A 13,433-nucleotide genomic window follows, 5' to 3' on the forward strand; every position below is an offset into this window, starting at 1 on the left:
AACAGAGAGGCAGCGGCCAGGGTGGGGTGGAATCTCTGGATTTAGGTGTGGGAGCACAGCCTCTTCCCTCTGCTCGTCTGCTACCCCAGCAGCTTCCACAGATGCAGGATTCCTTAGCTTGCTGGGTACTGGACAACCTGAGAATGCAGGAAAAGCCAAGCGGCCCCTCCCGTAGAAGAATGTCTTTTCTTGTCCCCCTGGGCCCCAGTGCTTCCACTGGCCTGCTGTAGTGGAGCCTGCAAGTGGGGCCCCCTTGGCTGTGGCAGCCTGGAAGAGCTCATGAGGCCACACTGGCTTTGAAACGTTGGGGCTCCCTGCAATGGGTCCCCCAGACATGGAGACGGGTGGGCAGGTGGGAATGTCCCATGACACACCTGGCGGGGCTTCTGTGGCCTCAGAGTGGGGGTTAACAGCTGGGTGTCTCCAACACTCCTTGAGCTGTGACCCACGTCCCAGCCCTGGGATGTCCTCCTGACAGTTCAGACTAAGGCTTGGGGCGCAGCAGGCCGATGTGCTCGTCCAAGGGCAGCAGGTGACATCGATATGCAGGTGGGGAGGGGCTAGGCTACATGCCAGGTGGTGGCTCATCCCAGATGCCCAGTGGCCCAAAGGTCCAGGAGATTTCTGGAGTAGTCTTTGTTGGCAACAAATTGAGGAAGCCCCTTGGAAGCCTACTCTGGGCTTGGGTGGGCCTGGGATCTGCTTGAGACCTGCAGGCTTGTGGTGGGGGGTGAGCGCTGCTGGCAGAGGGGGTGGGCCTGAGTCACGGGGCTGCGGGTCACCGAGCCTGCAGGCCACTGTGTGCGCTGGGACTTTATGTCGGTCGAGGCGGAAACTTGGCTTCACTCACCTGGAGTATTGTTTTGCAGTGTTATATTTGTGAATAACTTTGCCTTTGGTCCTGAGGTGGATCACCAGCTGAAGGAGCGATTTGCAAACATGAAGGAAGGTAAGGTTTCCCTTCTTAACCCTTGGCCTGTGGGAGCTGTGAGCAGGGCTGCCTCTCTGAGTGCTAGCAGCACAGGCTCCGTGCGGGGCCTTGGTGCTGATGGCAGGTACTGGGTCCCCTCTATAAGTGCAGCCTCTGTTAACTTAGCCACCGACTGAAAGGTGGTATCGGAGTTGGCTATGTTTGTTGTGACACTGTCATCTAAGGGGGTGGCATGGCGTCACCTGGGACCTCCGAGTGCAATGTCGGGGATTGACTAGCCTGGACCACTCTGCAGCCTGCTCAGGCCAGGGTTCACAGCCTCACAGTGTGCCTGGAAATGTGGGGTGTCTCCTGGAGGGCCTAAGTCTTCTCCATGCTGGGGCTTCCCACGGGGAGGGGCCCAGGCTGTGCTCCCGGCACTCTTCCATTGCTGTCACCTGCCCACCACCTCCAGGGCCGATAGCCTGGTCTTGTGGCCGAGTACCAGGGGTTGGAGCAGGTGTTGGGTTTATCAATAAAAACGCAGGATAGCCAGTTAAATTTCAATTTCAGATGAACAGTGGATAGCTCTAGAAGTATGTCCCCACTTACACTAAACAACTCTTTGTTGTTTCCTGAAGTTCACGTTTACCTGGTGTCACCTGTTGTACTTGGTGGCCCTCAGGTGGGGCATTTGGGAACACTAGGGTCATCCAGGAGGGCTTCTTTTGCCTTCTCCTGGGCTTTCACCTGTCACCTCAGTGTGAGGACCCTGCTTGTCCTGGGCTTTCCCCTATCACCTCAGTGTGAGGACCCTGCTTGTCCTGCGCTTTCCCCTATCACCTCAGTGTGAGGACCCTGCTTGTCCTGCACTTTCCCCTATCACCTCAGTGTGAGGACTCTGCTTGTCCTGCACTTTCCCCTATCACCTCAGTGTGAGGACCGTGCTTGTCCTGGGCTTTCCCCTATCACCTCAGTGTGAGGACCCTGCTTGTCCCGGGCTTTCCCTGTTACCTCAGTGTCACCAGCTTTTCCATGCCTGTCTTGTGCCTGTCCTCCTTCTATTCACCTTTCCTTCTCTCTCAGCCACAAGGAGGCGTCTAGGCCGGGTCCTGTTGTATGTGGTGAGAGGGCTGTCTTGACTTTGTGAGTCTTGGTTTGGCCAGAAATTCTTTCACCCAATTAATGAGAAAATTTTAGAATGTGGCTTGAAAGCCGTGTTTGTCATCTTTAGGTCTAGAAAAGTTACATTTGTTTCCTTAAGAATCAGTTTAGTGGTTTAGTCAGGCTTTGTTTTCTCTCTGCTCACTATCACCTCTCGACTGGGAGTTGGGTTGGCTCTGTTGTGGGGCGTAAGTCCTCCTCCTTGGTATGAGTGAACTTGCAGGGAGAAGTTGTTTTGAAATCTTGACAGTCCACCAGTGGAAGGTGACAAAGACAGGAAAGCCGTCAGTGTTCAGGGCACATTCTGGCTTTTCTGGAGTGTCTCGCACTCCTCCTCGGCCACATGGAGCCCACTTGAGCCTTTTCTTTCAAGGCTGTGGCTTTTCCAGTCTTGTGTTGGACCCTGCCTAGACCATCTGTGTCTCCTGCCCAGCCTGGTGCCGAGCCCGAGAACAGGCATCCACAAGTAGGAGGGCTGTTAAACCAGCCGAGCCTGCGTGTGTACATGCCTCTTAGCCCACGTGGAAACAAGAGGGGGAACAGGAGGGTCTTGGTCTTAGCAGCCCCAGTACAAGCTCGCACTGTGCCTAGAGGCTAGACACCTCTCCAGGATCCAGACAGCAGGTGTCACGTGTCTCCTTACCCACTCAGAACATCAGGCAGAGAAGGACCTCTTCTAGTTCTAGAACCTTCCAAACAGACGGGAGTTGGCTAGGTCCATCCCAGCACCAGGCTAGGTGCTGTAATTGCTGGTAGATCCCATTGTGTGTCAGACACTGACTCTCAGTGTAAAAGAACATCCATGTGGTCCAGAGAGGGAAGCCGTCCACAGCAGTGGCCTCAGAGAGCTGGTTCTGTGGGGCTGGGACCCGCACCTCAGGGCTCCAGTAGGAAGTCGCCTCCTCCCCCATTTGTTTCCTGTGAATCCGTACTTGAGCCTGAGACACAGGAGGTGGGTGGATGGGAGACACGGGGAGAGGAGCTCTGGAAACTAAGGGTAGGAAGTAGCTGAGAGACCCTGGATTTCCCCTGTGAATCCACCACAGTGAGGTGGTGTCAAGAAAGGGTCTTTCTCCTCTTCCCCCCCTCCCCCCACTCTCTCTCTCTCCTCTCCCTCCCTCCCTCCCTCCCTCCCTGTTTCAGTTTTTTAAATGACTTGAAGTGCAAGGAGAATACTGTATTGACCACGCATGCGCCTCCATCCAGCTCTCCCTCAGATGTCTTCTACACGATGACTTTGTCGTCGTCGCAGTCCCCACAGAGGTCACCCACAGCCTCGTCGGGGCAGGGCGCCCATGTGGGTACAGTCTGCATCTGCAGGGAGAAGCTGACTTTCTCCTTCCTTCTTGAGTCTCACACCTATCTGCTCTTTTTCCTTACTGAACAGAATGAGTCAAACTCTTAGGGAAAAAGAGTAGTAGTTGTTTATATGAGGCAAGCACTCAGAACAATCCAGTGCCTTGGCTGAGGCTGCTGGCCCCATAGGACGAGGCTGTTCTGCCCGCCCAGACCTTGGTCACTGCTCTGTGTTAGTCCAGGAGCATAGCACTAGTCCGCTCTTTGGGCTTCGAATTTTGTGGACAAATGCCCTGCCTGCGGTATATCTGCCACCCCTCAACACTCAGATACAATGTTCATCAGGGCCTCTGGGTCACTGCGTGGGGCCGGAGCTGCCCACGCTCCTAGTTAGAGCCAGAACATGTGTCTGTGTGTCTGGGCGTGCTTGTCCGTATGTGTATCTGTGCATGCGTGTGTCTGAGTATCTGTGTCTGGGTGCGTCTCCGTGTGCGTGTGTGTCAGGGACGGGGCTGTTCCTGAGTTACTCTGAAGCAGAGGAGCATCACGGTAATCCTTCTGTGGTGGCCCGGTGCCTCTCCTCCTCACCCTGAGAACAGGGCAGTGACTTCTACTGCCCTCTAGTGTCTGCTCCTCGCTGATCATCCGGCCATCCTGAGCGCCTCTCCCGGCTGTTACTTCCTGACCTTTCTGGTCACGGGCCATGTGGGGCTTTTGCTGACGGCCTGCCGTGGCCACCATTGTCCTGGAGCCATCCTTCTGCTCTTTCTTCTGATGCCCTGTAGGGCTGTCCAGGCCAGGTGTCTTGTTTCTTCCTGGGGTGCTGTCATGTGTCCCTATGTCCCCTGGGCTGGAGGATTGGTCAGAGTCAGGGCAGACAGGCAGGAACTGCCCAGCGTGGTGAATCCCACCTGCAGTGCTGAGGCTGAGCCCCCGTGGGACACGGCAGCCTGTGCCCCTGTGCCGTGAGTGGTCTCTGGTCCCGCTGCATGCCACTTCCTAGTTACCTCGCCTCAGAAGTCCCCTCACACAGTGGTTCTACTGACCACCTGTGATGCTTCCTGGCTCAGCGGTCACATCGGGGATTGCAGGGGCTGGTTTTCTCATCACCCCGTTTCTTCTGTACTTACTAGCTGGTGTCCTATGAAGAACACCTCCCGACATCCAACACTGAGTGCTGCTGTAGCCTTGTGGGCGAGTGTCGTTCACTGTACACCCGTGGGCCATAACTCTTACTCTCTTGGGCGTGTGTTATTCATTGTACGACTGTCGGCCATAACTGTTACTCGCTTGGGCGTGTGTTGTTCATTCTACCATTGTAGGCTGTAACTGCTACTCGCTTGGGGCGTGTGTTGTTTATTGTACGACTGTCAGCTGTAACTGTTACTTGCTTGGGCGTGTGCTGTTCATTGTATGGCTGTTGGCCGTAACTCTTAATCGTTTGGGCATGTGTTGTTCATTGTACTGCTGTAGGCTGTAATTGTCACTCTTGGGTATCTGTTGTTCATTGTATCACTGTAGGCTGTAACAGTATTTATGCCTGTTCCCAAGAAAGGTGATCTAACTGAATGTGGAAATTATTGAACAATATCATTAATATCACATGCAAGCAAAATTTTGCTGAAGATCATTCAAAAATGGCTGCAGCAGTATATCAACAGGGAACTGCCAGAAATTCAGGCCGGTTTCAGAAGAGGACGTGGAACCAGGGATATCACTGCTGATGTCAGATGGATCCTGGCTGAAAGCAGAGAATACCAGAAGGATGTTTACCTGTGTTTTATTGACTATGCAAAGGCATTCAACTGTGTGGATCATAACAAATTATAGATAACACTGCGAAGAATGGGAATTCCAGAACACTTAATTGTGCTCATGAGGAACCTTTACATAGATCAAGAGGCAGTTGTTCGAACAGAACAAGGGGATACTGATTGGTTTAAAGTCAGGAAAGGTGTGCGTCAGGGTTGTATTCTGTCACCATACCTATTCAATCTGTATGCTGAACAAATAATCTGAGAAGCTGGACTATATGAAGAACAACGGGGCATCAGGGTTGGAGGAAGACTCATTAACAACCTGCGTTATGCAGATGACACAACCTTGCTTGCTGAAAGCGAACAGGACTTGAAGCACTTACTAATGAAGATCAAAGACCACAGCCTTCAGTATGGATTACACCTCAACATAAAGAAAACAAAAATCCTCACAACTGGACCAGTGAGCAACATCGTGATGAACGGAGAAAAGATTGAAGTTGTCAAGGACTTCATTTTCCTTGGATCCAGAATCAACAGCCATGGAAGCAGCAGTCAAGAAATCAAAAGACGCATCGCACTGGGTAAATCTGCTGCAGAGGACCTCTTTAAGGTGTTGAAGAGCAAAGATGTCACCCTGAAGACTAAGGTGCACCTGACCCAAGCCATGGTATTTTCAATCACATCATATGTATGTGAAAGCTGGACAATGAATAAGGAAGACTCAAGAAGAATTGATACCTTTGAATTGTGGTGTTGGCGGAGAATATTGAATATACCACGGACTGTCAGAAGAACGAATAAATCTGTCTTGTAATAAGTACAACCAGAATGCTCCTTAGGAGCGAGGATGGCAAGACTGCATCTTACATACTTGGGACATGTTGTCAGGAGGGATCAGTCCCTGGAGAAGGACATCATGCTTGGCAGAGTACAGGGTCAGTGGAAAAGAGGAAGGCCCTCAACGAGGTGGATTGACACAGTGGCAATAACAATGGGCTCAAGCATAACAACAATTGTAAGGATGGCTCAGGACCGGGCAGTGTTTCGTTCTGTCGTGCACAGGGTCGCTATGAGTCGGAACCGATTCGACGGCACCTAACAGCAACAACAGGCTGTAACTGTCACTCTCTCAGACGGGCATTGTTCATTGTACTGTTGTCAGCCGTAACAGTTACTTTCTTGGGTGTGTGTTCATTGTACGGCGACTGTAACTGTTACTCTTTCTGTGGCTCACACCATCCCTGCCCACCTCCGAGAACCTGTCAGGCTGGCACTCATGGCCCCTGGGTACAACCCTGTGAGGCTGGGACAAGAGGCCCCAGCCCTGTAACCAGCCACTGCTCCATTCCTTTGAACAGGGAGGAGATTTAAGGACCAAGACTTGGGTGCTGGGTGCTCATTGTTTCCAGGGTGTCATAGCCTCTAGACAGTGTCTGCAGAGACTCGAGCCAGGGTTGGGATGCATGTTTTGTGTGTGCACAAGTTAGTGTGTGTGCCTGATATGCTTGTGTACCATTTACATGTGTACATGCATGTACCATGTATGTGTGTGGCGTGGGTATGTGTGTGCATGTGTGTTATGTGTACTTGTGTGCTACGTATGCGTGAGGTTGTGTATATGTATGCATGTATGTACTGTGTACATTTATGTGTGTGTGTGTACTGTGCGTGTGTTTAAATGATTTGACTCTTACGGTGTAACGTTATTTCCTATTTTGATTTTTTATACCTGGCTCTCCTTGCACTGAGATATTTATTTCCTAAAAGCATTAGTGTGTTTACTTAGGTGATTTTTTTCCCCTCAGTATATGTCATGGAGTTCCATGGTTAGAGTTTGCCTAAGTGTGCAGAAAACAATAGTCTCACAACTGTCACATTGTCAGGTAGCCAACAGTGAGCTTGCTGGGGGCCTGAAGTTCCCATGTGGTCCTCATCTGTGAAGCGTCTCCATGTACACGGGAACAGGTTGGGGAAGTCTGCTCCCAGTCCCTCCCTGCCCCTCTTCATCACCCACAGCCAATTGGGGCGCCATTTTCAGTATCCCTGGTTTGTCCTTGTAGTGGGTATTGTTTGCTTGTTTTGTTTTTAAAGCAACTGCTGTGTACACACTGGCCTGCCCCCTCTATTTTATGGTAACCTGGGACCACGCCCGATGCAACTCCTTCCCCACTTGCCTGTGTCTCCCTCCACGTGCCCACGTCCAGGATTCATGTCCTGCCCTTGCAGGGCGGTATGTGTGCAGCTTCTCCGGCATCCTGGACCCTGACAGCAGGCTGTGATCAGTGGGAGATTCCTGTTTGCAGGACCTGACATGAGCTTGGAAGGCGCTTTCACACATCGGGGGGAAACAGGGCAGGGCCCAGTCTCACAGTGATGGGACCTTGCCCTGCTCAGTGTCGTCTCTCCTTCCTCCTTAACTTCTCTTGCTCTGGCTTGCATTGCTCTGTGTGTGTGTGTGTGCGCGTGCATGTGCACTTATTCTTCCCAAGAATGGCAGTAATCAGTGTTTGTGTTGCAGGTGGCAGAATCGTGTCCTCAAAACCCTTTGCACCTCTAAACTTCAGAATAAACAGTAGAAACTTGAGCGGTAAGAAGCTTATATTCTTACGTTGTTTACGTGTAACTTTGATATCCATTAAGGCAGGGTCCCCGCCTCGGCACTGCTGACATGGGGCTGGATCGTTTTCTGGGGCGGGCCGTCCTGTGCACCCACTCAATGCCTCTAGCATCCCCTCAGTCATGACAACCGGGAACGTCTACAGACCCCACCCAGAGCAGCCTGTGCGGGAGCTTTGGGCCAGGTGTGGCAGGGCGAGTAGAGGCGCCGGCAGCCAGTCCTCACCTCTCTGTCGTGTGCAGATATCGGCACCATCATGCGCGTCGTGGAGCTGTCGCCCCTGAAGGGCTCAGTCTCGTGGACGGGGAAGCCGGTCTCCTACTACCTGCACACTATCGACCGAACCATAGTGAGTACCATGCCTGCCTGTGGCGCCCTCACTGCGTCTCCCCGGTCCTCGTGGAGGCACCGCCGGGGGGCCTGCAGCCAGGCTCTGTCCTCACTGCCACCAGGCGTGCACACACACACACATGCACACGCATGCACCTGATGTGGGTGAGCCACGAGGACCCAAAAGTAGACCCTCCTAAGCGCTGGTGCAGGGGCTTCTGTCCTGGGTGAGTCGTCACCTGGGCCCTCCTGAGTGCTGGCACGGGGACTTCTGTCCTGGGTGAGACGTCACCTGGGCCTTCCTGAGTGCTGGCACAGGGGCTTCTGTCCTGGGTGAGATGTTACCTGGGCCCTCCTGAGTGCTGGTGCGGGGGCTTCTGTCCTCGGGTGAGACATCGCCAGTTATCCAGGCAGCTGCTGTGTGTCTCTTCCTTGTCCTCTCTCTTCTCTGGGTCACCCTCAGAGTGGGCACACTTCTCTGTGCTGAAGAGCGTGTTTCTTCATGGGCTCCTTCCAGAAGTGAAGTCATGTTCCAGTGTCACGCGCCATCCAAACCTGGGCGGGCCGAGGGCGCAGGGCTGGCTCTACCTGTGTTTGGCTGCTGTTGCAGGGATGACGGCTGCCTGGGTGGGGACAAGCCTTGCTTGTGGGGCCATGGTGTCAGACAGTGTCCTGACGCTCGTCCAAGGCATCCTCGGTTTTATTTGGGATGTTGTTTTTGTTCCGACTCTTCATAACTCTTTTTTTTTTTTTTTTAGCTTGAAAACTATTTTTCTAGTCTGAAAAATCCAAAACTCAGGGTAAGTTTGTTTTTCTTGTCTTGTGACTTAATAGCATGAGTAGAGTGCTTCAAGAGGGCCCAGGGGAGTGAGGCTGGGCGGGGGATGTTCTGCAGGTCTATGAGCGGGAGTCTGCGAGCAGGGGCCCTTCCCCGTGGTCCCTTCCTTGGCTTCACCTCATCTTTAACAAGTTCCGTTGGGCCACGCATCTTGTGATAAAGATAGATGGGTACTTTGTGGGCACCGGGGAACTAGGATGAACAAGTGAGTGTGTGTGTGTGTTTGTGTGTGTGTGTGTGAGTGAGTGAGATTTGGCACATTGCACTTGAGGACACATCTAAGGAGCTTTGTCTTCATCTGCCAAGACGGGATGGGCTGTTCGTGCCTTCTCTGTGTGTGGAGGATGGGTGCCACTAGGACTTGCTGTCCCACATCTCTGATGGGTTCCCTCACCAGCGGGGCCCTGCCCCCACCCTTAGTAGAAGGCGGGCCAGGTCTGTTGTCTTGGGACTGCACCTCCTTAGTGCCTCCTTGCGGGAGTTCACGGTCACCTATCTGTCTGCAAAGCTGAGAGGGCACCCGTCTAAGTGCTCTTTCTTTTTGGAGAAAGAAACAAGCATGAGGCGTGAAGGAGCCTCCTGGGAGAGGATCCCTGACTGCCATGGCGTTCCTAGATGAGAGGCTGGGCTGGGGGGGTGGGGGGCAACGGCTCAGCTCCACCTCCCTGTGGCGTCTGCAGCACCAGCCTCAGAGCCGGCATGGAGTGTCTGTGTGTACAGGTGTGGGCATGAGGTGTCTGTGTGTGTGTACAGGTGTGGACGTGGGGGTGTCTGTGTGAACAGGTGTGGGCATGAGGTGTCTGTGTGTGTATACAGATGTGGGGGTGTCTGTGTGTACAGTTGTGGGTATGAGTTGTCTCTGTATACATGTGTGGGCGTGGGGTGTCTGTGTGTGTACAGGCGTGGGGGTGTTTGTATACAAGTGTGTGGTGTTGGTGTCTGTAGAGGTGTGGTCATGGGGTATCAGTGTGTATACAGGTGTGGGAGTGTGTGTACAGATGTGACCACGGGGTGTCTGTGTATACATGTGTGGGTGTGGGGTGTCTGTATGTGTACAGGTGTGGGGGTGTCTGTGTGTGTGTACAGGGTGGGTCTCTATGTGTACAGGTGTGGGGGTATCTGTGTACAGGGTGTGTGTGTGTACAGGTGTAGGGGTGGGTGTGTGTGTACAGGGTGTCTGTGTATAGGACATCTGTGGGTGTACAGGTGTGGGGGTGTCTGTACAGGGTGTCTGTGTACAGGGTGTGTGTGTGTACAGGTGTGGGGGTGTCTGTGTGTGTACAGGGTGTCTGAGTGTACACAGGTATGTTCATGACTGCCCGGGCCCTGGCTGGGTGTGCATTGCGGCACCTAGGGGTGGCCCCCGCCCTGTGGCCTGGGAGGCCTCAGCTGCTCATGTGTACAACGGGAGGATTTGAAATGAGGCTGTTCACCTTGACCAAGGCCACAGACTCTTCTCGAGGGCAAGTCCCCCCTCAGTGCTTCACTTCCCGGGGTCATGTCTGACACTTCCTTTTCAGGAGGAACAAGAGGCAGCTAGGCGTCGGCAGCAACGCGAAAACAAGAGCAACACGACCACTCCAACCAAGGTCCAGGAGAGCAAGGCGGCCGTCCCTGCGGACACCCCCATGGTACATGCCCCAGCCTCCCCTCCCCTTGTCAGTTCCCCAGCTGCCCTGCAGGACTTCCCACAGCAGCACATGTGGTCAGTGTAGGGAGGGCAGCCTCTGGGGCAGTCCCCCCCCCCGCCCCCGCCACAGAGCCACTGTCAGGCTTTGACTGCTCCCCTCCTCATACCTGCCAGGACTCTGGTGCTGAGGACGAGAAAGCCGGGGCCACCACTGTCAAAAAGCCATCCCCCTCGAAAGCCCGCAAGAAGAAGCTGAACAAGAAGGGCCGGAAGATGGCCGGCCGGAAGCGTGGGCGTCCCAAGAAGATGAGCACTGCGAACCCCGAGCGCAGGCCCAGGAAGAGCCAAACCACACTGGACCTCCTGCACACGCAGGCTGCGCCCCAGACCGCCCCGTCCTCGCCTCAGGGTGCGCAGCCCCGCAGGGTGGGGGCTCCTTGAGCTAACTGTCAGGGAGCCGGCCTTTAGGCCTGGGGAGGGGCGACCCTGCCACCCCACTTCCTGAGGTCTCATAGTCTCGTAGGGGCCGTGTCTGCCTGGCTCAGAGTCATGTCATCTGCAAAGCTTTGGCTCATTTGCTAGAGCAGAGAGGGTGGTGTGACGCCAAGGCGGCTTTCTCAGATCTAAACCACGTGCAGTCTTCAGGGTCAGTGGGTTCCAGTTCACTGGGTGTGGTGGACACTAATAGAAGGGCTAGGGTCCCTGGGTGGCACAAACAGTTAAACCCTCAACTACTAGCTGGAAGGTTGGTGGTTTGAACCCCCCCACCCCCAGACACAGCTTGGAAGAAAGGCCTGACAGTCTGCTTTTGAAAGGTTGCAGCCTTGAAAACCCTATTGGGCACAGTTCTGCTGGGCACCCGTGGAGTTGATGGGAGTCAGGGTCTCTTCACTGGGCACTAACAACAGCAGAAAGGCTGAGCCTGGTCTTTGAAACCTGGGGAGTTCCGTCGTAAAACGCTCGGGCACTCATGGGGTGTGGGTGCACTGCTGATGTGGCCGGTGTCATCTCCCTGCACAGATGCGTACAAGTCACCTCACAGCCCGTTCTACCAGCTACCTCCGGCCGTGCAGCGGCACGCGTCCAGCCCGCTGCTGGCGGCGCCCACCCCGCCCGCGCTACAGAAGCTGCTAGGTGAGTGTCCTGAACCCCAGGTGGGCTCCAGGGGCTTGGACACTTCTGGTTGAGTGCAGAGTCAGATCGAGCAGCTCCGTGTCATGGGGGTCAGGAGGAGGGTCCACGATGCCCACAGGCTCCCTTGAGTGGGCGGGACGGGGCGGATGCTAGCACAGACAGACATGGGGAAGCCAGGTGGGTGGGGGGGCAGACGCTTTAGCCCCAGGTGGGTGGGGCGGATGTGTTAGCACAGACAAATGTGAGGCGGACACCGAGGGGCCCCCCTTTCTCCGGTCTCTGCTTAATCTCAGTTTGATTTTTTTTTTTTTTAAACAAACAAGTCTGTGATACTTAACCAGCCAGAAAGAGTTCACAAAGCAAAACTGAGCCAGCAGCATAACTCTGAAAGGCAGCAGCTGCAGGTTAGCCTCCTTGGCCAGTGGACGGTAGCAAGGAGTGACGGATGAAGCCAGAGCAGCTCTGCAGTCGTCAGCCGCTGCCCACTGAGACAGAGTTCCCGTGTGGAAGCTAGCCTGTGGTGTCGAGTGCCCACGGGCGGCATGCAGAGTTGGCTGTAGGGCAGCATCAGCTGGGTCCTTTTACTGAAAGCTCCTTGCCCTCAGCTCTGCCCTTCTCCAGCACCGTGTTCCATTTCTCCTTCTCAGAGTCTTTCAAGATCCAGTACCTGCAGTTCTTGGCATACACCAAGACCCCGCAGTACAAGGCCAACCTGCAGCTGCTGCTGGACCAGGAGAAGGTGAGTCCTGCCCTGCCCGTTCCTCACTCAGGCCCCCTGCATCCTGTCTCCTCGTGGGGAGGTGGGGTCTTTCACTTTGCCAGGTGCTATACAGGCTGTAGAGTTCTCCAGAAGGGCTGATCTCAGTCTCATAGAGGGCCACCCATGGGAGCTCACCTGGCCACCCCTCACCTGCTGAGCACTGAGTGTGTGTCAGGAGCTTTGTCCATGATCTCTTGTCCTCACAGCAGTTCTTCAGGTTGACTGCGCCTCGCTGGTTTACCAGTAAGGTGCCTTACTCACAGCCCGATAGGCGGCATGGAGCAGGAGGTGGAGCTGGGCTGGGGCCTCAGCGTGACGCCCACCTGGGGACCACAGCTGCCTACAGGAGCCATGTTTCGGAGAAGCTCTTAGGCTTGGCAGTGTCTAGCACCTTCCTACCCCAAATAAGGGGTGGCGGGGCTGGCTCCGGGAGGGAGCACCTCCCTGGCAGAGCCACACTAGGGGGACTGTCGGGAGGTGGCCAGTGTCACAGCAGCCCCTCTGGCTCAGTTCCTCAGGCCCCAGGCTCCATGTCAGGCTGAGTGACACCCTGGGTCTGTCAGGTGCACATGCTGGTGACATGCTCGGGCCAGGGCTGTGCTGCTGTGAGAGATGTGAGGCCGTGGTTCGGGGATCAGGGGGGGTGTAGGTGGTCGGTTGTGGGGTGACAGCCTGGTCCTGACTCACAGCCAGACTTCACTTGGCTCGTGTGGCCTGGCAGTTGTCGGGGCTGTAGACGGGTTTCCACAGCGGGTGGTCCCAGTGCACGCCCTCTAGGCGGTGACACTCCAGGGGCAGGACCTTCCAGCTCGGCGTGGCTAAAGGGAGCCAGCCCCCCAGTGGTTGAGCTGCTCCGTCCTCAGTCACGTGACGCTGTGGGTGGACCTGTGGTCGCTCCCGTGGTTCTGGTGCATCACGTCTGCTGTCTGCGGACCCTCGGGCGTTCTGGATGGGCTTTGGGGAACGCGGGGACTGCAGGGGTGAAGCGAGGACG

General features: G+C 54.9%; 1 protein-coding gene across 7 annotated transcripts in view; it reads left to right on the plus strand.

The window, feature by feature from the left end:
* The window catches only part of DOT1L (DOT1 like histone lysine methyltransferase), a 70,272-nt gene that overhangs the window by 38,985 nt on the left and 17,854 nt on the right, over window positions 1-13,433 (plus strand). For all 7 annotated transcript variants that reach the window (XM_049876224.1, XM_049876222.1, XM_049876218.1 and 4 more), the window contains 8 exons: window positions 870-949; window positions 7,649-7,717; window positions 7,990-8,096; window positions 8,836-8,877; window positions 10,436-10,546; window positions 10,720-10,954; window positions 11,566-11,679; window positions 12,327-12,418. In XM_049876224.1, the coding sequence (XP_049732181.1) occupies window positions 870-949; window positions 7,649-7,717; window positions 7,990-8,096; window positions 8,836-8,877; window positions 10,436-10,546; window positions 10,720-10,954; window positions 11,566-11,679; window positions 12,327-12,418 (850 nt within the window). The remainder of the gene's footprint in view (window positions 1-869; window positions 950-7,648; window positions 7,718-7,989; window positions 8,097-8,835; window positions 8,878-10,435; window positions 10,547-10,719; window positions 10,955-11,565; window positions 11,680-12,326; window positions 12,419-13,433) is intronic.

This window comes from Elephas maximus, chromosome 3 (genome assembly GCF_024166365.1).
Source record: "Elephas maximus indicus isolate mEleMax1 chromosome 3, mEleMax1 primary haplotype, whole genome shotgun sequence".
NCBI lineage: Eukaryota > Metazoa > Chordata > Mammalia > Proboscidea > Elephantidae > Elephas > Elephas maximus.